General features: G+C 48.1%; 1 protein-coding gene across 8 annotated transcripts; it reads left to right on the forward strand.

Annotated features, from left to right (window-relative positions):
* Nucleotides 1-14,894: 14,894 nt before the first annotated feature.
* SLC29A2 (solute carrier family 29 member 2) lies at nt 14,895-23,983 on the forward strand. 8 transcript variants are annotated; one of them, XM_049096873.1, is made up of 13 exons: nt 14,895-15,012; nt 15,696-15,779; nt 16,046-16,127; nt 17,618-17,778; nt 18,072-18,211; nt 18,602-18,736; nt 19,365-19,462; nt 19,672-19,756; nt 20,505-20,641; nt 20,904-21,009; nt 21,114-21,199; nt 21,941-22,170; nt 22,887-23,983. In XM_049096873.1, the coding sequence occupies exons 2-13, from the start codon at nt 15,751-15,753 to the stop codon at nt 22,996-22,998; spliced, it is 1,401 nt and encodes a 466-aa protein (XP_048952830.1). In that variant the 5' UTR covers nt 14,895-15,012; nt 15,696-15,750; the 3' UTR covers nt 22,999-23,983. The 8 variants fall into 8 exon arrangements, with proteins under 8 accessions (XP_048952830.1, XP_048952829.1, XP_048952831.1 ...); XM_049096872.1 differs by having other exon boundaries at nt 14,906-15,012; nt 15,633-15,779; XM_049096874.1 differs by lacking the exon at nt 14,895-15,012 and having other exon boundaries at nt 15,424-15,779; nt 17,627-17,778.
* The last annotated feature ends 3,009 nt before the right edge of the window (nt 23,984-26,992 follow it).

Below are 26,992 nucleotides of genomic sequence, written 5' to 3' on the forward strand. Positions count from 1 at the left end.
CATACAATAATGTTACAATATCTTTTGATATTTTTTTAGGGCACGTCTGACTTCCTGGATCTTTTTCAAACTGTTATTAGTTATTCTCCCTCATTTTTTCTCTTTGTGATTAATTTCAAAAATCAAGGTTATTTTTCAAAATCAGTTTTCTTTTTTTTAAGATTTTATTTATTTATTCATGAGAGACACAGAGAAAGAGAGAGAGGCAGAGACAAGGTAGAGGGAGAAGCAGGCTCTCTGCAGGGAGCCTGATGCAGGACTCAGTCCCAAGACCCTGATCAGGACCAGAGCCAAAGGCAGATGCTCAACCACTGAGCCACCCAGGTGCCCCCAAAATCGGTTTTCAAATGCTATGAAATAACCCTTAAGATTTTAACTAGAATAACATTGAAGTAGTATATTAAATTGTTGAGAATGGGTGTCTTTGTGATAAGAATAACTCTTCCTATCCATAAATATGAGTTAGCTCCTGAGGTAAGTAATGCTTTCAATTATGCATCTCCTTATCCTTGCTTATGGGAAATTATTTCTTCATTTGGCTGATTATCTTAAGAAGGACTTGTGTGCCACCAAAGTGGTCCCCTTGCTGCTACTGCTGGGCATCCAAGACACAGAAACAGCCTGAGATTTCTTTCTAATTTCTCAGCTTGAGTTTACCACCTAATGGGCTAATTCAAGCTCCATACCAGCCTGAAGATGAAAAAACATTTTTTTGCCCAGCTGGGCCCACAGCTGAGACAAGCTTTCTAGTTTCCTCCCTGGGCCACTGGGAAGCTTGTTGATCTTCCTGATAAAGTGATTGCAGCCTTCAAGGGTCTTATCTTCGTGCAAAGTTCCCATTTCAAACTCATCCCATCTCAAAGTCTGAGGTTTTATCTTTTATCTTTTTTAAAAAGATTTTATTTATTTTATTTTTTTAGATTTTTTAAAAGTTTATTTATTCATCACACACACACACACACGCACACACACACACACCCCGAGAGAGTCAGAGACACAGGCAGAGAGAGAAGCAGGCTCCATGCAGGCAGTCCAATGTGGGACTCGATCCCAGGACTCAATCCCGGGACTCCAGGATCACGCCTTAGGCCGAAGGCAGGCGCTAAACCGCTGATGCACCCAGGGATCCCTTTTTTAAAAGATTTATTTATTTATTTATTTATTTATTTATTTATTTATTTGACAAAGTGAGCACAAGCAGGGGGAGTAGCAGAGGGAGAGGGAGAAGCAGGCTCCCCACTGAGCAGGGTGCCTACGTGGGTCTCCATCCCAGAAACCTGGGATCATGACCTCAGCCAAAGGCAGATGCGCAACTGAGTGAGCCACCCAGGTGCTCCTCCTCTTTTGGTCAGTGTCGTCCCTCCCCCACCCCCCCCACCCCCTCTCCCCACTTTGGTCTTAACGGAAGTTAAAAACCAAGTTTTTGGCCTTTGGAGAAGCTGTAAGCAAGTGTTAGATTGCCCCCTTGTGGAAATCCCAGACAAGGTTGAGATGGCCTCTTTAGGTCCCTACAGATAGGACCTATTAGAACGGTTGACACTTTCTCCCCACCTTTGATCCATCTATAATTATCTGAAAGAGTTCCTTCCTACACTTAAGAGAGAATACATTTGTGTCAATACACGGGAGTGACTCAGGTCTGGAGGACCCCTAAGATGCAAAAAATATAATGTTCCTGGTTTCTATCCCTCTCCGCTTAGGTCATAACTACAGATACAGAAAGGGAGACCTGGACAAGTTGCTAACAGCAGTTCAGATAGCTGCTCACCTACTGACAGCCACCACCCTGCTGGTTAATGGAAGGGCTTTCTGGGATCCTCGAGGATTGCAGCACTGTCTCCTTAGGCAGACCCTTGTATTAGTCAATATCATGGCACCTGGTTCTTCAGAAGGAAAGAGAAGAGAGAATAAAAAAGAATTTGACTCCTTGCCCCAAGACCTTAAAGAAGCTTGTCTGGGAGGGCTTCAGACAGCCTGGAAAGCAGTGGGAAAAGAGGTCTGTTTCCTGGCTCAGTGCATCCTCCCTAGATTCTAGGCGCCACGTGATGCATGGACTCTAATGGATGCCATGCCGAAATCATCACTCCCAAAGTAAAACTGAGTCCTAAACTAAGTTTTTGTTCATCTTTCTCCTTATTGCACTGGCATATTATAGTGCATGTGCTCTTGAGAGCAGGGACTAAGAAGCAATACTGCCCAGTTCCTAGTCCTGGCTCTGCCCTCTTTATAATTCTGAGACCAGATAATTGACAACATCTCTGTGCTTCAACTTTTTCATCGGTAAAATGGGAGCATTAACAACAACTCTCCCATAAGGCTGTGATGATTGAATGAGTGGACTCTTGTAAAGAGCTTAGAATAGGAGCTGGTATATCATAAGTCCTCAACATACACTATATTTAAATCTATAAAACAAAATCTTAGCAACAAAGACAATGCTAAGCCTCTAATCCTTCCCAAATGCCCACAACTGCCAACCTCTCAGCTCACAGGCTGCTTCTCTGGCACTAGATTCATCTGTGCTTCTAGTATTTGAGGATTCCAATTTCCCTTTCCTCCTTACAAGCTCGGCCTCACGCTGCATTTGTGGGATCAGATATTTTATTCCACATTTCTAAGGGTTGTAGTGGAAAACATTCAGTGCTAGCCTGATCTTCCATTTAGACCAGAAGCTCTGCCTTCATTTCTCCAGCCTTTTACTGCCATCCATCCCCAAAAGCATCTGAACTGAATTGGGAGGTGTTTGAAATTGGATAGGCTAAGTGACTGAATTCAGCCAAGGCGCCTCATAAGTGTTTGATTCTCTCTCATGTAAAAGTTTAAGGTGGCAGGGCCAGGTTGGTGGGGAGCTCTGCCCAAGCACTGGGCCTGACATCATGATTCAAGCACTGGGCTGACATCAGAGCTGCCATCTTCTGCACAAAGTTTCCATGAACCTCTGGTTGTGGCCATTCCAGCCACAAGATGGAAAAGGCATGAAGGCACACATGGATGTTTCTATGGGCCAGTCCAGAAAGTGGCATGTGTCACTCCAGTCAAATTCTACTAGAGAAATTTAGCACATAGCTAAACCCAACTCCAAGGGAGTCTGGGAAGTGAAGCGTAGATGGTGTCACATGCCCTGCTAGAAGGCTATTTCTACCAAAGAAGACAAAGGACTTTTGTGGATAGCAGGAAGTCTGCCACAGAGGAGAAAACACTGGGTCCTACAACAGAAAGCCTAATTAGATGTGGAGATTGGGCAGGAGGTGAATAGCCAGGATCCCTTTCAGGAAGGAGTATTTCAGGAGGAGTCGGAATTACTCAAAAGATAAAACATTCATATTGGCTTTGAGAATAGAAAAGTTGGAGTATCGTGGGAAGCAAAAGTGGCAGTGTAGATAGATGGTGAGCTGAGGGAAGTGGAGCCATCTGGGGCTAAGAGGGTGTCAGAAGCCCACTCAGGCTGGATCTTACAGGACTTTCATAGACTCAGCTGTGACTCTGAGAACAGTGGTAATCCATCCAAAAGTGTATGCAAGAAGCTGATATAATCCAATTTTCTTTCTTTCTTTTTTAGAAAATATGTTATTTATTTATTTATTTATTTGAGAGATAAAGAAGAGAAAACATGCATGAGAGCGGGGGAGGGGCAAAGGGTGAGAGAGAGGGACAAGCAGACTCCCCCACTTAGCAGGGAGCCTAATTCAGAGCTCAGTGTTACGATCCTGAGATCATGATCTGAGCCAAAACCAAGAGTTGGCTGCCTGACTGAGCCACCCAGGCACCTCTAATTTTCATTTTTTAATTTTTAAAAATATTTTATTTATTTATTCATGAGAGACAGAGAGAGAGAGGCAGAGACACAGGCAGAGGGAGAAGCAGGCTCCATGCAGGGAGCCCGATGTGGGACTCGATCTCGAGTCTCCAGGATCACGCCCTGGGTTGAAGGCAGTGCTAAACCGCTGAGCCACCCGGGCTGCCCTCATTTTTATTTTTTAAATTTGTTTTAAGATTTATTTATTTTAGAGAGAGAAGAGAGAGTGTGCATGTGTGAGGGGAGGGGCAGAGGGAGAGGGCAAATCTCAAGCAGACTCCCCACTGAGCACAGAGTCCTATGGGGGCTGGATCCCAGGGACTGAGATTATGACCTGAGCCCTAACCAAGAGTCAGCCACTTAACTGACTGAGCCACCCAGGCATTCCCACCCTCATTTTCATCTTTAAAAAGTCACTTTGACTTCCAGTGCCCAGATTTTTGTTTCTAAATACCATTCTCCAATAAAAGCAGCAGGGATCCTTGGGGGAAAGGCTGGTTCAGGGGTAGGGCGGGGAAAACTCAAGATAAACTTGGAGCATTTTGTAGTAGCAGACAGCAAGGCAGGACTTGAAACAACAAAAGGATGCAGGCATGTCCAAGGGACACCAGAACCAACTTGAAAGAACGTCCAGGGTCCAATGCTGGAGCAATCTGAGCAACAAAGTAAATAATGTAGTACCAGATTATAGTTTAAAGTGTAAATTATACATATATGAGTCCACAGTGACATAAATAAATGGGAGAGAAGAGTCAAAATCTTCCTTACGAGAGAATTCCAGAAAGTATATGTAGCTCCTCCCTGCTCCAGGAGGTAGTCCTCCCTGTTCCAGGAGGTAGTTGGGCAGATGTGGCAACTGGCTTCCAGAGGATACAGTACAGAAAAGGAAAATAGTAGCTTCACGGTGGATAAACTTACAATGTGACAAGTGATTAAAGTTAACATCCCAGTAATGTCATGTTGATATCAGGTACTCTTGGTAGAAGGCATGTCACTGTTGGGTAATTTGCCCCATTACCAGTCTAGTCATAGTAAAAACAGAAAAACCCAAGTCGGTGAATATTCTATAGATTTCCTTACCAGTACTTCTCTAAAGTGTCGAAATCATGAAAAACAAGGAAAGACTGAGAAAAAGGCACAGGCCAGAGGAGGCTGAGGAATCTGGTTAATAATAATGCATGTTAGGGGCATCTGGGAGGCTCAGTTGGTTAAGCATCTGCCTTCAGCTCAGGTCATGATCTCAGGGTCCTGGGACTGGAGCCCACTTTGGGCTCCCCACTGAGCGGGGAGTCTGCTTCTTCCTCTCCCTCTGTCCCTACCCTCCCTGCTTGCATGTGCTCTCTCAAATAAATAAATAAAGTCTTTTTAAAAATAATAATAATGCATGTTATTGTCTGTTAGTTTTGACAAGTGCATGGTGGTAATATAAGCTGATAACATTGGGTTAGGGTATATAGGAACTCCTTGTAAACTATCTCGAAATAAAAAAAGGTTTTTTGCTTTTGGGTCTTTTCTTTTCTTTTTTAGATTTATTTATTTATTTGAGAGAGAGAGAGAGAGAGAACATGAGTGGGAGGGGTAGAGGAAGAGGGAGAGAGAATCCCAAGCAGAGTCCATGCTGACCATGTAGTCCCATGTGGGGCTCGATACAGGGCTCAGTCTCACCACCCTGAGATCACAACCTGAGCCAAAATCAAGTCAGCCACTTAACCAACTGCGCCACCCAGGCACCCCTGGTTTGTTCTTCTTAAGTCACTTTGGATACACAGGCAGTAAAAGAGAAAATACCTGGGCATTAATTTAACAAGAAATATATGAGGTCCCTGGGTTGAGCATCTACCTTCGGTGCAGGTCATGGTCTCAAAGTCCTGGGGTTGAGCCCCACATGGTTCTCCCTACTCATCAGGGAGTCTGCTTCTCCCTCTCCCTCTGCCCCTTCCTTGTGTCCCTACTTGAGCTTTCTCCCTTTCTCAAATAAATAAATAAAATCTTTTAAAATGTGCATAATATTTATAAACAAGACTTTAAGACTCTACTAAGGAGCATTAAGAGCAGGCTGAAGTAGGGGCACTTAGGTAGATCAGTGGTTGAGCGTCTTGCCTTAGGCTCAGGTTGTGATCCTGAGGCCCTGAGATCTAGTCCCATTCAGCCTTGTAGGGCAAGGTTGAATGATTTGCCTTATAGTGCTAGAACCCCACTGGAAATCAATTAGATTGGATCCTGTGATAGGATCCAATTGGATGACTATCCAATTTTTATGCAATTTTTAAAAATATTTATCCACCTATAAGGGAATTACTTTAAAACGTTATGGTTTAGCTATATAGTGAACCATTATGCAGTTATTTAAAAAAGAAAGAAAGAGAAAGAAAGAAAGGTTTAAGGAGTCCAGTAATAGGATCCAGAGGAACTGTTCCTGATATAGCACAAGTAAAATGTAGGGAAAATCTGAAAATATCTTTTTGATAAATGGTTAAACTAATAAGAAATGTAAGAGAAATTCTAACTTAAAATTGTTTTTGTTATAAAAAGTTTCAGGGACGCCTGAGTGGCTTTGCGGTTGAGCATCTGCCTTTGGCTCAGGTAGTGATCCCCGGGGTCCTGGGATCAAGTCCTCCATCCGGTTCCTTGTGGGGAGCCTGTTTCTCCCTCTGCCTGTGTCTCTGCCTCTCTCTCTCTGTCTCTCATGAATAAATAAATAAAATCTTTAAAAAAAAACTTCAAATCTACAAAAAGAATAGCACAGTGACCACCCACACATCCACAACCTAGGTGCAACAACTGTTAATATTTTGCCAAAATTTTTCATCTATATGAAAAAATAATATAGCCTAAACATATAATAAATAATTTTATGTAAATAAATATATATATAAAGTAAAAACTAGGCGTCATGACATATCAACCCTACATTTCCCATACATGCTGAATTTTTTCCTTTTAATCACCAACATTCAGAGTTGAGAGCTGACATGATGTATCAGCCACTTCCAGTAGTGGCAAAGATGGTAGGGTTTTGTTTTGTTTTTATTTCTTTTTGGTTATCACCATGGACTCATAGGTTTTTATAAATTCAATGTATTTTACTCAATTTCAATCATTTTTTTTTTTATTTGTGATAGTCACAGAGAGAGAGAGAGAATGAGGCAGAGACACAGGCAGAGGGAGAAGCAGGCTCCATGCACCGGGAGCCCGACGTGGGATTTGATCCCGGGTCTCCAGGATCGCGCCCTGGGCCAAAGGCAGGCGCCAAACCGTTGCGCCACCCAGGGATCCCTCAATCATTTTTTATTTTTAAAAGATTTTATTTATTTGAGAGAGTAAGAGAGCAGAAGTGTGGGGAGGGCAGAGGGAGAGGGAGAAGTAGACTCCTCACTGAGCAGGCAGCCTGGTGTGGGTGGGGCTCAGTCCCAGGATCCTGAGATCATACCTGAGCCGAAGACACTTAATAACTGGGCCACCCAGGTGCCCCTACAGTCATTCTTAAAAAAGAGGTCGCATAACAGGACACCTGCCTGGCTTGTCAGTGGAATATATGATGCCTGCTCTCAGGGTTGTGAGTTCAAGCCCCACCTTGAGTGTGGAGCTTACTTACCCAAAAGAAAAAAAAAAGTCCCATGAGAATTCCCAACAAGTCTTATCTTTACATGAGTTGGGAGCCAATAAGATTATATGACCAACCTAAGAAAAAGGTAATTGCAGTTGACCCAGCAATCCATTGCTTTGTTTATCAACACTTAGTCACCAAGAATCTTCATGAAAGACTCTACAAATCAATTAGCGCTTTCCCATATTATTAGCCTGAATTATGTAAAATGGATACTCTTGTGGATAACCATCAGTTATTGGCATTCTCATATAGGTCAACTTACTAGTAAAATAAAGGATGATTCCTTGAGTTACAGATTATTTCCTAAACTTTGCAGTCACACTGAAGAACAAGTCTAAACATTTTGTCTCAGCCTTAGAAGTAAAATGGTTTTCTAAAGGAAATTTTTTTTTAAGATTTTATTTATCCATCCATGAGAGACAGAGAGAGAGAGGCAGAGACACAGGCAGAGGGAGAAGCAGGCTCCATGCAGGGAACCTGACATGGGACTCGATCCCAGGCCCCCAGGATCACGCCCTGGGCCGAAGGCAGCACTAAACCACTGAGCCACCCAGACTGCCCTAAAGGAAATCCTTTAAAAATATTTTCTTCACTCTTTGGTATTACTGGGAAATCACTTAATTTAATCAAGGAAATATTAAGCATTGGGCACCTGGGTGGCTCAGTGCTTGCGCATTTGCCTTTGGCTCAGGTCATGATGCCGGGGCCCTGGAATCAAGTCCTGCATTGAGCTCCCACAGGGAGCCTGCTTCTCCCTCTGCCTATGTCTCTCCCTCTCTGTGTCTCTCATAAATAAACAAATAAAATCTTTAAAAAAAAAATCTTACTCAGATACTTGTCACGGAAATATGCCTAACCAACTCCTCAGCCTCTTATATTACTGTTTGTTCTTTCCAACTCACCCTATATTCTTCTTTGCCTATTAAAAGACATTATGGTCTTCAAGTTCTTAAGTACTAGAGACTCACTCTTTGCCTTAACATGAAGGGAGATTCAAAATAGAAGATAAATCGGGATCCCTGGGTGGCGCAGCGGTTTGGCGCCTGCCTTTGGTCCAGGGTGCGATCCTGGAGGCCCGGGATCGAATCCCACGTCGGGCTCCCAGTGCATGGGGCCTGCTTCTCCCTCTGCCTGTGTTTCTGCCTCTCTCTCTCTCTCTCTCTCTGTGTGACTATCATAAATAAAAAAAAACAAACAAAATAGAAGATAAATCTTCTGACACATTCATTACTGTCCCAATTCCATATCATTACATCAGAAAGTATTTTGACACTAAACTCATAAATCAAACTCAGATCATTTACAAAACAATCATAGCATCTCATTGTCTCGAGTAGTCTGTAATTTATTTTGGATGATATTTAGATTCAGTTAAGGTTATTTTGCCTCTTCTCTTAATTATTCATCTTACTTTTCCTTTGCATTACACTTAAGGCATGATCATTGCTTTTTAAGTTGTGTAGGTGGGTTATGTTACTTGTGAATCTCTTTTAGGATCTTCAAAGTGGTGTTACAAAATACCTTATAAAAAGAGGGTGTTGGATCTGACAGAGCTGAAGACAAGTGACCCAGAACAGACCTTCTCAACCAGGGGCAATTTTGCTCCCAGCAGACGTTTGGCAATGTGTGGAGACATCATTACAACTAGGGGAAGGTGCTCCTGGTGTCTAGTGGGTATGGTCTAAGATGCTGCTGCAAACCAAAGCCCTCACAACAACTAATTATCCCATCCAATGTCTATAGGACTGAGGTTGAGAAGCCTTATCCATAGAAACTCCTGCACAGATGCCCAGAGGATATTTGCAGTGGGTACAATACATCCAGAGCAGCATTGCATAGACTAGAACATAACTGGAAGCAAACCAAATGCCTGCAACATTTATCTAACAAGATAAACTTCATGTGGCAGTGGAATATCACACATCTGTGGATAGTGAATGAACAATAACCATCATGAATGAATCTCAAAACGTGTTGAATTTTTAAAAAGTTAAGTTGCATTTGCATGAAGTTTAAAACCGAGCAAGCTAAACAAAAGTCATTTTTGGATGGACACATCCAAAATGCTGTGGTAAAACTCACAGCAACTGCAGGGACTTTTCAACATGCTGTTTGAATATCCCCCTCCCCTATCTGTTGGGGGATGGAAAGGGGACTGATCCTTAGAAGGACAGTATTGCCTCCTAGGGTACTGGAGAATTTTGTCTTGGTAATCACAATTATGGGAGGAATAGACAGTAATTGCGATTAGTGGCTAAGGCCAGGGATAATAGTTATCCCCAAATGCACAGGACAGTCCCACATGAGGAAAACTTGCCCTGCATCCTGAACAGCTTTTAACTGACTCCCTGGGCATTCATATAGATTAAAAAAAAAAACTTTCACAAAAATTAACTCCAAGGGAATCTTAGACCAAAATGTAAAACACAAGCAATAAGACTTTTAGATTATATAGGAAAAAAATCTAGGTGAACTTGGGTTTGGTGATAAGCATTTAGATAAAACACCAAAAGAATAATCCATGAAAGAGAAAAAAGTGGTAAGATGGACTTCATTAAAATTAAAACCTTCTGATCTGTGAAGGGATTTGTTGAGAAAATGAAGAGACAAGCCACAGATTGGGGAGAAATATTTGCAAAAAAAATCTGTATTTAAAACAAATAATCTTAGAAACTTTTTTTAAAAGATTGTATTTAGGGGGATCCCTGGGTGGTGCAGCGGTTTGGCGCCTGCCTTTGGCCCAGGGCGCGATCCTGGAGACCCGGGATCGAATCCCACGTCGGGCTCCCGGTGCATGGAGCCTGCTTCTCCCTCTGCCTGTGTCTCTGCCTCTCTCTCTCTGTGACTATCATAAATAAATAAATCTTTAAAAAAAAAAAAAAAAGATTGTATTTAGGGCAGTCCGGGTGGCTCAGCGGTTTAGCGCTGCCTTCAGCCCAGGGCATGATCCTGGAGACCGGTATGTAGTCCCACGTTGGGCTCCCTGCATGGAGCCTGCTTCTCCCTCTGCTTGTGTCTCTGCCTCTCTCTCTGCATCTCTCTGTGTTTGTCATGGATAAATAAAATCTCAAAAAAAAAAAAAAGATTGTATTTATTTATTTATTTACTTGAGAAAGAGAGAGCAAGAGAGCATGCACAAGTGGGGTGGAGGGTGGCGGGGAGGGAAGCAGAGGGAGGAGGACAAGTAGACTCAGAGGCAGGGTTCAATCTTACGACCCTAAGATCATGACCTGATCGGAAATCAAGAGTCCAATGCTTAATGGACTGAGCCACCCAGGTGTCCTGCAAGACTCAGCAATAAGAAAACAATACATTTCATAAGTGGGTAAAAGATCTGAACAGACACCTAGCCAAAGAAAATCCACAAATGGAAAATAAGCATGTGAAAAGATGCTCATCATAATATGTCATTAGAGAAAAACAACAGGATACCACCACATACCTATTGGAATGACCCAAATCTAAAATACTGACAATACCAAATGCTGATGAGGATGTGGAACAATGGAAAAGTTCATTCATTGCTGGTAAGAAGGCAAAATAGTATGGGCATTTGAAAGTTTGTGAGAGTTACTTTAAAAAAAATAAACATAGTTTTACCACACAATACACGAATTATACTCCTGGGTACTTACCCAATGGAGTTGGAAATGTATGTCCATACAAAAACCTGCACATGAATGTTTACAGCAGCTTTATTCATGATCACCCAAAACTGGAAGCAATCAAGATGCCCTGCAACAGGTAAGTGAGTAAAGAAACCCGGGGATGCCTGGATGGCTCAGTGGTTTAGCGTCTGCCTTCAGCCTAGGACATGATCCTAGGGTCGTGGGATAGAGTCCCACATCAGGCTCCCTGCATGGAGCCTGCTTCTCCCTCTGCCTATGTCTCTGCCTCTCTCTCACTCTCTCTCTCTCATAAATAAGTAGAATCTTTTAAAAATTGTAATAATCCGCATAATGGAGTACTATTCAACACTTTTTTAAAAAGGTGAGCTATTGAGCCACAAAAAGACATGGAGAACCCTTAAATGCGTATTGCTGAGTGAAAGAATCCAGTCTGAAAAGGTTACAGTCTGTCAGATTCCTACTACATGACATCAGAAAAGGCAAAATTATTTTAACATTAAAAAGATCAATAGTTGCCAGGGATTCAGGGGATGGAGAGATGAATAGGTGAAGTATGAGGGACATTTAGGGCAGTGAAACTCTTCTGTATAACACCGTAATGGTGAATATATGACATGCATCTGTCAAAATCTTTTTTTTAAAGATTTTATTTATTTATTCATGAGAGACACGGAGAGAGAGAGAGAGAGAGAGAGAGAGAGAGAGAGGCAGAGACAGGCAGAAGCAGACCCCATGCAGTGAGCTCGACGCGGGACTCGATCCCAGGTCTCCAGGATCATGCCCTGGGCAGAAGGTGGCGCTAAACCGCTGAGCTACGCAGGGATCCCCTGTCAAAATCTATATAAACACAGTCAGTTTTTTTTTTCTTTAAAGATTTTATTTATTCATGAAAGACACAGGGAGAGAGAGAGAGGCAGAGACACAGGCAGAGGGAGAAGCAGGCTCATGCAGGAGGCCAGACGTGGGACTTGATCCGGGGTCTCCAGGATCACACCCTGGGCTAAAGGCAGCGCCAAACTGCTGAGCCACCCGGGCTGCTCTACAGAGTCAATCTTAATGTAAACTTTGGGCTATACTTAATAATAATATATTGACATTGGTTCATCATTTGTTTTTTGTTGTTGAAGATTTTACTTTTATTCATGAGAGACACAGAGAAAGTGACAGAGACATGGGCAGAGGGAGAAGCCGGCTCCACTAGGGAAGCCCGATATGGGACTCGATCCCAGGACTCCGGGACCACGCCCTGAAACAAAGGCAGACTCTCAGCCACTGAGCCACCCAGGCATCCATGGTTCATCAGTTGTAACAAACATACCACACTAAAGCAAGATATTAATAATAAGGGCAACTGAGTGATGGGGTTGGGAGGGTGAGCCTATGGAACTCCATGTGCTATTTACTCAAGTATTCTATAAATCTAAAACAGTACTAAAAATAAAATCTATTCTTTATTTTGAAAACCAAATTGATAAATTTCTGAGCCTGGACCCTAACCCCATTTTACGTATGGACACACTGTATTATTTGTAAGGTTTGAGAATGCACAGCATCTTTCCATGACACAGCCACTGCCTAGGTAGAGGCGGCTGCACTTGGTTTTGTTTGGAACTTTGCCAAGACTTGGTCACCATTTCAGAAAGTCACATCACCAATAGCAAACTAGCGGTCTTTGAGTGGCCGGCTCACCACCCGCCTATATTGTGTGCACACTGGCAACCATTAGACTCATGGTAGTTTTATAAAGGGGGGCTCCCATCCAACTGCTCCAATGTGCCTGGGCATTTACATATTCAAACACACACTATTTTATCACTAAATATTTTTACCTATCCTCTGTAGGACAATTAGAACACCATATTGACTTTTTTGGTATAGCGGTAGGTTTTATTATATATTAATTCACAGTAGGATAATGACAAGACATTTAGTATATTTGTGACTGAGTCTGAGAGTTGAGAACCTCTCCTTTATATTAAAATTCAGACTCTGGGATCCCTGGGTGGAGCAGCGGTTTGGCACCTGCCTTTGGCCCAGGGCGCGATCCTGGAGATCCGGGATCGAATCCCACGTCGGGCTCCCGGTGCATGGAGCCTGCTTCTCCCTCTGCCTATGTCTCTGCCTCTCTCTCTCTCTGTGTGATTATCATAAATTTAAAAAATAAAATAAAATCCAGACTCTTTCCTCCTGTCCTAACCAGCGGTCCAGTGGTTCCAGAGGCTCAGCCCCCTGTTCCCCTCAGGCCTGCCAAAGGGATCTGTTTGTATGTCTCAGAATGTGGCAGTATTCTCATGTCCCTAGACTTGGTCCAGGTTGTTCTCTCCCTGAAACACCTTCATCTTCTTCATTTACCACCTGAACAAATGCAGTGTCCCCCAGCCTGTGTTCTTCTTGGCATTCCTTTGAAACCTGCGTCATAGCTGTGCACTACCTGCAATCCTTTTTACTTAATTTTCCTTATTGTTTTTTTGAAGATTTTATTTTTAAGTAATCTGTACACCCAATGTGGGGCTCAAACTCACAAGCCTGAGATCAACAGTCGCATGCTACACCAATGAGCTAGCCAGGTGCCCCTACTTAATTTTCATTAAATGACTCATCTTTCATAAATTATTTTTGAATTTACATTAAATTATAAACAAATTTATCTTTTCTTTTATACTTTTTAAATTAATATATGGCTGACATACAATGTTACATTACTTTCAGGTGTACAATAAATAAATTTATGTTTAAATTAAATAAATATAAAAAATAAAATAAAAAAATCATAAAAATTTAATATTTCATTATTTTAACAAACTTGTATTTTAATTTAGTAATATTTAACTTTTATTTAATTCTAATAAATTTATATACATTTATTTATTATACATAATGTTGTTTTTCAAAGAAAAGTGCATATCCTTATCATAAATACAAAGCTAGCATCAATAGCCCTATAAATAAAGCAACAATAGGGATGCTTGGGTGGCTCAGTGGTTGGGCGTCTGCCTTGGGCTCAGGGGGTGATCCTGGAATCCCAGGACTGAGTCCTGCATCAGGATCCCTGCATGGAGCCTGCCTCTGTGTCTCTCATAAATAAATAAAATCTTTTTAAAAGTGAAATAAATAAATAAAGCAACAATAAAAATAGATAAGGAACATAAACCTTATTAATCTCTATTTAGATAAAGTCTGCAGAAGCCCTGAAGCCATCTCCTTGTTAGAGAAAAGGGGAGAGACCAACAGATGTTAGAAACATGTTAGGACCGTTGAGACTTTCTCCTTGACATATTGAAGGCTTGAAAGCAAATTGGAAAAAGAATAACTTTCTTTTTCAGCGTACCTTAATGCTGTCTCTTTACTACCTCAAATCGGTGTATATCATTACAATCCATTTATTTACCCAGCATTTATCAAGCACCTGAAACGAACCAGGCAGGAGCTAGATGTTTGCAATAATACAACACTGAGACAGACAAGTAGTCTTTGCCCCATAGACTCAGTCGACTTAAGAAACACACACACATGTAATCTGGAAGTGGTCATAATATTACATTGCTTATGAAAATTTGCGATTTAATGCCTCTCGCTTCTCCAACATCCCCTATATGCACGGTGACTGCAGAGCAAACAAACCCACTTGTAAATTACATGAGTGACAGCAAGTCAATTTCAAAATTGCAATGGTCTATAATCTCTTCAAAGTTTTTCACAGGAAAAAGAAAATGTGGGACGTGGGTACATCTTAATAGGTTTGATGTGATGGGACCTGGGGCCCTCCCAAGGTGGTTTGTTTGTTTGTTTGTTTGTTTGTTTGTTTAGCAGCAGCAGTGGGAGAGTACCTCCGGGTCACACTTTCCCCCGGAGCCTTTGCTTAACCTCTTGCTGCTCCGAACGCAGCTCAGCCTCACGGTCACCGGGAAGCCCGCCTGGACGCCCCAACTGGGCCCACGCCTCTACAGTGAGTCCCCAAAGGCCCGGCGCTTCCCCAGGTAAGCACTTGGACGAGAAGAGCCAGTCTGTCCGTCTGTCTGCCAGACCTGCCTGGGGGCTCCGACAGCACCCGCACCTGGCCCTCTCCTCTGCCTCCCGAGGCATCCAGCTCGGCGCAGCCCGCCAGGACCGCTGGCGACCGACGCTCGGGTTACCCCCTGGGCGAGTCTGCTCCTCCGAGGGCCCCCGCGTCACCCAGCGCTGCACCTGCGAGCTGGCGGAGGGGGAAGAAGCCGCCCCAGGTCTGCGCGCCAGCTCTGGGCGGGGGAGGGGCGGGGTACCACCCCCCCCCGCCCGCCCGCCTCCCCCGACCCTGCCGGCAGATCCGGGACCGGCGCCCGCGGGGCGGGGAGGCCGCAAGGGATCTTCCCGGGTCAGCCGCCTCTAAGCCGCACGGGACCCCGCGGGGAGTCGTGGGTCCTAGGACCGCGAGGTCGAGCGGAGTCCAGCGCGCGAGTCTAGAGTCCGCGCCAGGAGGAGGTGGGGAGGGGTGGTGCGACCCTCTGTCCCCGCCCCGGGGGCGGAGCAAGGTCCGAGCCCGTGGAGCCTGACACCCTTGGAAATCTGTCCCGGCCTTCCTCCCTGGCTCCCGCCTCGCCCCCACCCCCGCCCCTTTCAGGGAGACCCGACCCCCCTTCCCCGTCCACCTCCCTGGTCCTCTGGCTCTCGGGTCCCGGCGTAGGTGCAGGTGCAGCACCCCACCGCCCTTTCACCCGGGCGCATCCCGCTGGGCGGCCATGGCGCGAGGAGACGCCCCACAGGACAGGCGAGTTGGGGGGTTGGGACCGAGTGGGGTGCGGACGGGGATCCGGGTGGCGGTGGGCAGCGCAGACCCGCTGCCTTCGGGCGCTCGTAGGCTCAAAGCAGGCTGGATGGAACTACAATTCCCATCAGCCGCCTGCGTCTGCTACCTGAACGGGAGTGACGGGGGTTGTAGTCCGTTCTGCGGAGGGGTGGCCCTGGGAGGCGGGAGGGGGAGGGCGCGGCCGGGGCGTTGCGTCCTCGGGGTGACCTTCTGACTGATCCCCACAGCTACCACCTGGTCGGGATCAGCTTCTTTATCCTGGGCCTGGGCACTCTCCTTCCCTGGAACTTCTTCATTACGGCCATCCCGGTGAGACTCGCGGCTAGAGTGCCAGCCTCATGGCCACAAACACCATTGCCTTGGACCAGAGGAGTCCAGGCGCTTCGCTTCCCCACCATGCCGCCCTTGACTCCTCATTGTGCCAGTTTGTCTGCGCGTTTGTCCACTGAAGCCCTGAGCCTCAGAGAGGGGAAGTGCCCCTCTTGCAGATAGGAAAGGCCAAGCTTTCAGGGATGCCCGGATCCTACAGGGGCAAGGCCACCAGCTCAGGGGCGAGCCTGTGGAACTAGTGAAAAGCTACCCACCCACCGCCCCTGCTTGTCATTATTCCCTGGCTAGTCATTCCTGGCCTAATCCACTCCAAAAGTGGATTATGGTTTGGTTTTCACTGAAATAGCACGAGTTACATTCATTCAACCAACAAACAGTTAATAAGGTGCATCTACTGTGAGCCAGGCCCTGTTCTTGGCACTGGGACTACAGGAGGAAACATAACAGAGGAAGCCTCCATCCTCATGGAGATACTCCCTCAAGGGAAGGCAGAAATATGGGGTTTGTGTTCTCTCTAGGACTGGTTATCCATATATATTCAATGCTACAACTTTCCAGATGCCTCTTTAGTGTCTGGCTCTCTGCTGGACCCTAGAGACCCAAATATGAATCAGACCCTGGTCTTGAGAGGGAGCTGGGTGCCAAAGAGCTATTAATAATTTAAGAAGGAACCTGCCACCCCAGGCTTGGAGCAAAGTCCTCCTAGGTCCCCAGGGGAGGGAGCAGTTCCTTCTGCTTTATAGAAGAGGTGATTTGTAACTTGGGAGAAGGATAGGTAAAGCACTGGTGTTTGGGGGCTAGGGGAGACTGGGAGGAAAGAGGAAAGGCATTCCAGGTAGAGAGGACTGCCGTGCAAAGGCACCAAGGCAGGGGAACACCAGCCTGTTCAGAGACAGGGCCAGAGCCTGGGGTACCTAGAGCTTACCGGGATGGAGCAGGAGATGCAACACAAAAGGGAGGTTCTGAGGGGCCCTCAGTGCTTCCAAAATCTTGGGACTTTGCCCTGCAGGCAACAGGGAACTATGGGCAGGAGGGAGAAGGAAGTTAAGCAGGGGCTTAACGAACGTGTGTTCCAGAGAGAGTGCAGTTAGTTAGCACCTGGGCCAGGGCCTGGCTTACAGTTAGGGACTCAGTAAATCCTCAGGAATCTGGAAGCTGCTGCAGGAGTAGAGGTAGAGACTGGAACCAGGGCACTGCAGAGGAAGGGTGATCGAAAGATGGAGCAAGGCCCAAGTTGGGGGTTCTTAGGGCTTGGGCTCTGTCCCAGACGTCAGCTGTTCAATTCAGGGAACATTCATTGAGCTCTGACTGTGCCAGGTACTGGGATCAGTACCAGGACGGAGAGACAGTTCCTGCAGACTTTAACTGAGCAATCCCAAGCATGGGAGGAGACAGAGAGGAAAGGCTAGGGGGTTCCTTAGGGTAGGTTGGAGGGTGACCCCATACCCCCTCCCCTGGCATCCTGGCAGTACTTTCAGGGGCGGCTGGCAGGGGCCAATACCACCACCGGGGCCCTGGACACCAACCACACAGGCCTCGCAGACACCTTCAACTTCAACAACTGGGTGACACTACTGTCCCAGCTGCCTCTGCTGCTCTTCACACTCCTCAACTCCTTACTGTACCAGTGGTGAGAGGCCCCGGCCCTCGGGCTCCCCGCAGGCCATCCCTCTGTGGTCCCTTCACCCTCTGGTCCCTCTACCAGCCCTCTGTGGTCCCTCCACCAGCCCTCTGTGGTCCCTCCACCCCCCTTTGCTAAGGAAGCTCCATCTGGGCCCAGGGAAGACCTCCCATCCTTCCTCCAATCCTCCTGCATGTCCCCCCACAACTCCCAGTGTCCAACCCTGGGCTCAATCTCTTGCCTACCTCCCCCTGCCTGGCCGGGGCCCAGCCGATGCCCACTCTGCTCCTACTTGTGAGCAGCATCCCTGAGATGGTGCGGATTCTGGGCAGCCTGCTGGTCATCCTGCTGCTCTTTGCCCTGACGGCGGCGTTGGTCAAGGTGGATATGAGCCCTGGGCCTTTCTTCTCCATCACCATGGCCTCTGTCTGGTTCATCAACTGTGAGCACTGCTGCCCCTCCCCCTCCCCACTCAGTCCACCCAGGGCTTCAGCCCAGTCCCTTCTCTGTAACTGGAAGGGCCCAACATATTCAAGAAGGAAAGACCACAGCAGCAGCAGCACTCCCATCCCTGATGAGAAACTGAGAAGGAGAAAAGTCACTTGTCCCAAACCCATGGTGACCTAAGATCAAGCCTCCTGACCCCTAGCCCCCCAAACCTATGGCTATACCTGAGAAGAAAGAATGGGGTGGGGGTGTTACACTAGGGTGCCCAGAGTCTCATGCCTGCCCAACCTAGTTGAGTTTCCCATGCACCCTGCCAACACCTCCTCAAGGGAGCCTCTAAGGCCTGCCTAGTTGAGCGGCATCCCCCACTCTTCTCCCTCCACAGCCTTCTGTGCAGTTCTGCAGGGCAGTCTCTTCGGGCAGCTGGGCACCATGCCTTCCACCTACAGCACCCTCTTCCTCAGTGGCCAGGGCCTGGCTGGGATCTTCGCTGCTCTTGCCATGCTCATGTCCATGGCCAGTGAGTGGACTTGCATGGCTGGAGGGGTGGAGTGGCCTCTGGGATACTGGGGAGCGGAAAGTGTTCTAGGAGTGAGATGCCTTGGGTTCTGGGTAGAGATGATGGGGAGCTGGGGGTTGGGCTTGGGAGTAAGGAGTGGGGCTCTTGGGTTCTACAGTGAGAGGATGATCAGGTGAGGATTGGATTAACTTGGGCCCAGGGGCAGGATTCCCAAGGCTGACACTGGTATCTGGCAGCAGCCTGGGGTTCAGGAAAGGGGGGGGACTAGTTTAAGATTCAGATAAACTGGGTTAGCATCCTAGTTGTACTGCTTCCCAGCCAGAGGGACTGGACAGGGCACTTCACCTGTGTCAGGTTCCCCACTGAAATGCCTCTTATAGCTCTGTCTTGAGATGTGAGAAGTGCTCAACAAAATGACAAGTAGGGAAGAGTGAGAGAAACAAATGCCTGGGCTAGGGTCCTGCAGAGGTTCCTGAGTTTGTCAAGAGAGCATAGAGGCAGAGGCCAGGAAGTGAAATCTGAGAAGTACATGATGGGAAGTGGGACAAGAGTCATTAGCCCCCCCTCCCCCCCAGGGAGCCAGTAGGACCAGCCCCCCCTCCACTCTGCAGCTAAAGTTTCTGCACAGGTGGCGTGGATGCCCAGACCTCCGCCCTGGGGTACTTCATCACACCCTGCGTGGGCATCTTCGTGTCCATCGTGTGTTACCTGAGCCTGCCCCACCTGGTGAGCTTGGTATTGGGCTCAAGGCCCCACTGCAGAGCATCTCAGATACAGCTCTGAGTCTGAGGCCCTGAGCGAGGCCAGGGGAGGGGGAGGCGACCTGATCCCCAAAGGAGTCAGCTACTGGGGACTCCAGCCTCTGAGACGACAGGGTAGAGAGGGATCCAGACACCTCAGCCAAGCCAGGCAGGGCCAACACTTTCCTTCTGCAGGAGTTTGCCCGCTACTACCTAGCCAAGAAACCATCGCAGGCGCAAGGTCAGGAGCTGGAGACCAAAGCTGAGCTCCTCCAGTCTGGTGAGCTTGGGCCCCTGCTGGGGAGGTGGAAGACCCAGGGGAGGCTAAAGCTACCTCTACAGGAAAGCATTTTCCCTCTGTGGTACCTCCCCGTCTAGAGTCCTCACCCCTAGTAGCCTTGTGTGAGCAGACACAGAGGTCAGGAAGGGAATTCAGTGGAAGTAAAGTTACTCTTGCTGGCCTAGGGCTTCAGTTTTCCATTCTATAAAATGGGGAGACAGTAGAGCTCCAATTTGCTAGTTCTCAATCCAAATGCATTTGTTTAAATCCTGGCCTTGCAACATCCAAGCTGGATGACCTTAGGCAAGTCCCTTAACGTCTCTGAGCCTGTTTCTTTATTTGGAAAGCAGTAGCAATGACATAATTCATATAAGGTGCTGGGATGCCTGGGTGTCTCAGCGGTTGAGCGCCTGCCTTTGGCTCAGGGCATGATGCTGGAGGCCCAGGATCAAGCCCTACATTGGGCTTCCTGCATGGAGCCTGCTTCTTCTCCCCCTTCCTATGTCTCTGCCTCTCTCACTGTGTCTCTTGTGAATAAAGATTTTTATTTAAAAAATCCATGTAAGGTGCTTATCTCTGCCTGGCACATGTATGTGCTTCATAAGTAGTAGCTTAGCCTATTTACATGGTTAATTCTCTTTGCCTACGCCCGGGCTGGTGGAAAGTCATTTGTTTTAACTTCTGGGAATCGCCCTCCATGGAGCCTGGCTGTCACAGGCATGACCCTGTCCTCCCCTCTCCACCCCAGATGAGAAGAATGGTATTCCCAACAGCCCCCAGAAGGTAGCCCTGACTCTGGATCTTGATGCTGAGAAGGACCCAGAGCTGGAGCCAGAGGAGCCCCAGAAGCCAGAAAAACCTTCAGTTTTCATTGTCTTCCAAAAGGTTTGACTTGTATATGATCCCCAACCACCACTCCTGGGGAAGAGAGAGCTGCTCTCTCCAGCCCCCTCTAAAGACCCTTAGAATGGAATGGCCTTAGTGCTCACCTGGTCCACTTCAAGGTGCCAGGGTCATAGTGGGTTAGGAACACAGCTAGGCCAGGCTCCGGGTGTCCTGCCCACCCCCAGCGAGCACTTGGGGGCTGGGGCTGTGTGTTGGGCCAGCGTCTGCCCCGCCTGCTTACATCCCTGCCTCTGGCTCCCAGATCTGGCTGACGGCGCTGTGCCTCGTGCTGGTCTTCACAGTCACTCTGTCCGTGTTTCCTGCAATCACGGCCATGGTGACCAGCTCCACCAGTCCCGGGAAGTGGAGTGAGTGCTGGGAAGCAGAAGAGGGCAGGGGAGAGGGAGGGAGGAGGGAGGAGGGAAGAAGGAGACGGAAGGAGGGACCCGGATGAGCCCTGTTTCTCTCCCAGGTCGGTTCTTCAACCCCATCTGCTGCTTCCTTCTCTTCAACATCATGGACTGGGTGGGACGGAGCCTGACCTCCTACTTCCTGTGGGTGAGCATACCTCTGGGCTGGGGGTATCTGATGATTTCAGGAAGAAGTTGGGGATCAGAGGATGTGAAAGAGCACAGAAAAGTGATTTCCCAAAAGTCTGACCATTTTAGGTCTGGCAATATAACAGCTGGCCTAGTGATAGTGAGCACCTGGCCCTGGAGGTATACAAGCCAGGGCTTGGACTGTGAGCTCCTTGAAAGCAGAAATCATGTCCAATTGACCTATGTCCCCAGCTTCCAGCCCAGGACCCGGGCCTCGGTGCTCAGCCTAGACTGTTGCATGGAGATTTCTGTACCATGTGAGAGGTTGGACAAGATTCCTAGTGTTTGATTTTACTCATGGGTGCTGCTTCTTTAAATGAAATCTTCCAAGGAGATATAACAAAGTAGATCAAAGAGGAGCTGCTCTGATCCAGGCTGGCATGGGGCCCTGGATCCCCAGCTTCCAACTCCATTCAGCAACACCACCTGCCCCAAAGGGGTCTGTGGAACCCCCAGGGGTACTTGGAGGAACCCTGCTTGAAAACCAGAGATGCTGTCTAAGGTCTCTTCCAGTTCTGCCATGGAGAGAGCCTAAGCTGGAGATGAGAAGGGGCAGAGGCTAGCCCCAGGCCAGTCCTTGATTGCTGGAGGGACTTCCCAGCCCCTCACTGGAGGCCTAAGCAAGCCCTGGGCCCTCATTGGCTCATGTAGAGTAGGAGGTCAGGGGAAGTGACAGAGTCTATCTGGGGTGGGCTCCCAGGGACTGCCCTCACCCGGGTGTCTGCCACAGCCAGATGAGGACAGCCGGCTACTGCCGCTGCTTGTCTGCCTGCGTGTCCTGTTCGTGCCGCTCTTCATGCTGTGCCACGTGCCCGAGAGGTCCCGGCTGCCCATCCTCTTCCCACAGGATGCCTACTTCATCACTTTCATGCTGCTTTTTGCTGTTTCCAACGGCTACCTGATGTCCCTTACCATGTGCCTGGCGCCCAGGTCTGGGGGTCAAGAGGGAGGGCCTGGGAGTGGGGAGGTGGGCTTGCTCTTTGAGGTGGACAGCCTATAGGAGGGGGTCCCTTCTGCTTCTGGCCAGCCCAGCACTAGCTGTCTCTAGGCGTCGCTGTCAGATCAGGCTTTAACCCGAGCTGGCCCCAGGGCAGGAGCTGGGGGAGTTCCTGCCAACGAAGTAGTCCAGGCACTGCTTCTAGGGCCTCCTCTCTGGGTGTGTTTCCCCAGCTGTGAAATCAACAGGTTGAGCTATCATTCCTTAGGGCCCAGCTATACCCAGAATCCTCAGTTGAAAGGTAGCTAAGGTTTGTTGTTGTTGTTGTTGTTTTGGGGGGTAGCTAAGGTCTTGATCGAAAGTGGGGGTTCATGGGCTATTTACTCCAGGGACAATGGAATTGAGAATCCAGAGACAGAAGAGGTGACAGGGAGGACCAGGCTGGGGACATTTTGTTGCGGGGGAAGGCAGTGGAATCTAGAATCCCATTCTACTGGGCCTGTGAGGCCTGAGAGGTGTCCTTGGCGGTAGCCTTATTTTATAGATCAGGAAAATGAAATTGGAAGAGGGCCGACTTATGGTAACTCAGAGGTTGGGGCAGCCCAGACTAGGATTCAGGCGTCCTGTTACAAGAGGGGCAGAGGGCACTGGGGCGGGGTCCAGGTTTGGCCTGGTCTTTCCTAAGAGCTCCTACTCCTGTGTGTTCTAGGCAAGTGCTGCCACATGAGAGGGAGGTGGCTGGCACCCTCATGACCTTCTTCTTGGCCCTGGGACTCTCCTGTGGAGCTGCTTTCTCCTTCCTCTTCAAGGCGCTGCTCTGAAGTGCTCTGTCCAGGGCTCACCCACAGCTCTCTTCTCGCTGCCCCTTTGAACCTGAGACCCACCACAGGGGGAATGGCGAGCCAGGCTTAAGCCTCTGCTGGGCTGAGGCCCCATGGTCTGGGGGTGCCAGGAGGAAGTGGGTGCCACTCTCCTTCCTTGACTGGTGTCCATCTGGGGGCTACGAGGAAGATTCACCAGCATCATTCTAACCCTCACCCAGGAATGGAGCTGACACAGACAGACTACTTAGAGGCACACAAGACCTCATCCCAAGGGCGCTGATCAGGGAAGAGAGGGCCAAGGGCCATGACCCTTCCTCACCTCAAGAGTACATTCATCAATCTCAAGAAATGCACTTGCTCATCTGTGGGGATCGGAGGCCACCAGTGGGGTCTTGCCAAGGGTGTGGCTGGTATGGCTCCTCTTCTCCCCCAGCCTCCATAACCCCACAATCCACTTTCTTAGACCCCAGGGCAGAGGATGCCGGGGAAGCTGAGGGGAGCAAGGAGAAGGAACAGGCATTAGGGATCTGAGGGTACTCACAGGACCCTGTGGGCCTCAAACAGTGTTTCATTGCCAACGCTTACTTGTCTCCACTCCCCAGAGCCCGGCTGGGCCTAGGTCTCGGAGCTGCAGTTAGCCTACATGCGTGTTTTGCACTTTACAGTTTGCAAAGCTCTTCCGACCCCATTCTTTCACTAAAGTTGCATTGAGACCCTTGGGGGGAGCCAGGCAGGGATTGTGCTCTCCCTTTATACAGGTGAGGAAACTGAGTCTCAGGGGGAAGTAACTGGTCTGTGGCAGAGCCAGGACCCAGCTCCCACCTCCCTCCTCCCTGTAGGTGCTGTTCTGCCTGCCCACTACCTGCTTCTCTTTTCCTCAAGAGGCTCAAGGCAGGAATCCTAAGCACTTATTCCACATTTTGGATGTTTTTCCTTCCAACACTGCTCCTGGGTCTAATAATAACCTTCTTCATTTGTATAATCAATTCACTGAGTCTTTATTTCCAAAGTGCTGTCAGCTCCAATGGCTTTGATGACCTGGGTGGGGTAAGGATGACTGTACCCATTTGACAGATGAGACAACTGAGGTTCTGAGAAGGGCAGAGATTCGTGGGCATCACTATGCTGGGCCCTCTTGACCACAGGGTGACCTGTGCTCCTGGACAGAGCACCTGGCTGCATGAACAACTATTGCTCTTCCCCTCCACTGGTATCCTCTGCCTCCCCAGGCCCCCTCCTCCGCCTTCTCAAAAATGGAGCCTCAGGGAGACAGCAAATTTTCTGGAGAGATGGGGAAAAGTCCTGCTTCACCACACACCCTGTGCAGCCCAGAGAAAAGCAAAGGGTTGTTTTGTTGTTGTTGTTTTGTTTTTTGCATTAGAAGCACTGGCCTTTCTGCCCACATGCCCTCCTGCCTTCCATGAACATTCACCGAGCAGCTATTACATACCAGGCACCAAGTCAGCATAGGGTCCTGGCTCGGAGGTAAGGTACAACCTTGGTAGCTGAAATAAAGCCACAGGGCAGACCCCAAGTGAGGACTCATTCCTTTCACCATTATTCACTGTACCAGGCAATGGCTGGTCTGATGAGCCTGAAACAAAGGAGACAGGTCCCTGCCCGAAGGCCATGGGAAGTAGAAAGTAACACGGGATGGAGTTTGTGAGGGCCCTGCAGAAGTATGGAATGTAAGATTCCAAAAAAGGGTGTCGCAGATCCCTCTGGGAAGTTGGGGTAGCAGATCAGGGGAGGTTTCCCCCCAGCTGGGCCTCAAGGGAACAAAAACTAGTTCCCTGGGCTGGGTGGGGGAGGGGTGTCCCAGGCAGAGACAGCAGGGAAGGTGGAAGGCTTGGACACAGAATATTCAGGAAACAGAGGGGACTTCTGTGGGGGGCAGTTCTTTGGAGCCCCTAGGATGTGAGAGAGGGAGTGGTGAGAGGATGAGGCTGGAGCAGTGGGTTGGGGACAAGTGATGAAGGCTTTAGTGATGAAGAGTAGATAGCAGGTTAGACAGAGGAGGAGAGATTCAGGAGAGAAGAGGTCAGTGACCTCTTCAAAGGCCATTTAACTAGTGGTTAAGTGCATGTGAGCTGGTCCAGCATTATGGGTTCAAAGCTAGGCCCATTCATTTACGAGCACTGGAGATTGAGACTTGCCCATGTGTGGAGTCCTAAGGAGAGGTCGGGGCTGGAGTACAGACTGGCATCTACTAAACCGTGATTGTAGTCCTAGAGGTACCTTGTGTAGACCATGAGGCCTGGCCATTCCCTTTGACCAGGAATGGTGAGGACAGGACCCCATGCTTCCTGGGTCCCTTCTCCTTCCCCACCTTCACAGATTGTTTGTTGAACCCAAAGCTCCTTAGACCTGCCAGACCCATCCTACTGGCCAGGCAACAGTGCCAGGGAACCCACGGGGGCTGGTCCACAGTCATCTGGAGCAAGCCCACGTTGGGCTGAGCAATGGAGGACGGGCCCCAAAAGAGGACACTTACCCCTCAGACATCCTTATGATATCACAACCTGGAATTCCATCTTCCCAACCTCCTTCCCAGTAGACCCAGCCCCCTGCCTCACCCATTAAATCAGTATATAGTCAGCTTTCGATGACAGAAACAAATAGTGGGGCAGAAGGATGCACCTGCTCACTCCTCTCCTGATACCCAGTCCCCTGGCCACTGCCTCCTCCCCAGCCTGATGCAGCTCTGCCAGTGGGCCCCAGTTCCCTCCGAAGTTCCCAGGGGCCATCAGCAAACACCTGTAGAGGGCTCTATGTGGCAAGAACTGAGATAGGCCTGGTGGAGAGACACAAATATTTGAAGGCCAATGTTTGGCCTTGAGTTTCTCACCCTCCCATGAAGAGGAGGCCTCCTGGTTGTGGATTGATTCAACTTTCCAATTAAAAGGCAGAGGTTCGGCAGCCCCCTGGATGGCTCAGTAATTTAGCGCCGCCTTCAGCCCAGGGCCTGGTCCTGGAGACCTGGGATCCTGGACACCTTGTCAGGCTCCCTGTATGGAGCCTGCCTCTCCCTCTGCCTGTGTGTCTGCCTCTCTCTCTCTCTCTCTCTCTCATATGAATAAATAAATAAAATCTTAAAAAAAATAAAATAAAAGGCAAAGGTTGTCAGATGGATTAAAAATGATGCAACTGTATGCTATCTACCAGAAACTCCCTTTGGAGCAAAAAACACAAATAGGTTGAAAATGAAAGAATGGGTGGATCCTTGGGTGGCTCAGCAGTTTGGCGCCTGCCTTCGGCCCAGGGCATTATCCTGGAGTCCTGGGATCGAGTCCCACGTCGGGTTCCTTGCATGGAGCCTGCCTCTCCTGGCTGTGTCCCTGCGTCTCTCTCTCTCTCTCTCTCTCTCTCTCATGAATTAATGAAATAAAATGAGGGCAGCCCAGGTGGCTCAGCAGTTTAGTGCCGCCTTTGGTCCCAGGGCCTGATCCTGGAGACCTGAGATCGAGTCCCATGTTGGGCTCCCTGCATGGAGCCTGTTTTTCCCTCTGCCTGTGTGTCTGCCTCTCTCTCTCTCTCTCTCTGTGTGTGTGTGTGTGTGTCTCTCATGAATAAATAAACAAAATCTTTTTAAAAAATAAAAAATAAAAATAAAATGAAAGAATGGGCAAGAATGAGCATGGTATTCCATGCCAATAGTAAACAAAAGACAGTTGGGGTGAATATACTAATATCAGACCAAATAGACTTCAAGTCAAGAATTATTTAAGAGATGAAGGAGGCTGTTATATATCCATAAAAGGGTGTAATAATTATAAACATGCACACCTAACAACAAAATCCTAAAAAAAAGATATGAAGCAAAAATGGACAAATTTGAAGGAGGAATTACACATTTCTACAAGAATGGTTGGACACGTCAATACCCTACTTTCAATGAAGGACAGAACAACCAGACAGAAGATTGACAAGGACATAGAGGAGCTGGTGCATCATACACCAGTTGGACCAAGCAGACACACACGCTCACCTA

This window comes from Canis lupus, chromosome 18 (genome assembly GCF_003254725.2).
Source record: "Canis lupus dingo isolate Sandy chromosome 18, ASM325472v2, whole genome shotgun sequence".
Lineage (NCBI taxonomy): Eukaryota > Metazoa > Chordata > Mammalia > Carnivora > Canidae > Canis > Canis lupus.

Coding starts and splice junctions, on each gene's coding strand:
- SLC29A2 (XM_049096873.1), top strand. CDS start 15,751: ATGGCGCGAGGAGACGCCCCACAGGACAG. Junction 20,642..20,903: donor TTTTCATTGTCTTCCAAAAG/GTTTGACTTGTA, acceptor TCTGGCTCCCAG/ATCTGGCTGACGGCGCTGTG. Junction 21,010..21,113: donor CACCAGTCCCGGGAAGTGGA/GTGAGTGCTGGG, acceptor TTTCTCTCCCAG/GTCGGTTCTTCAACCCCATC.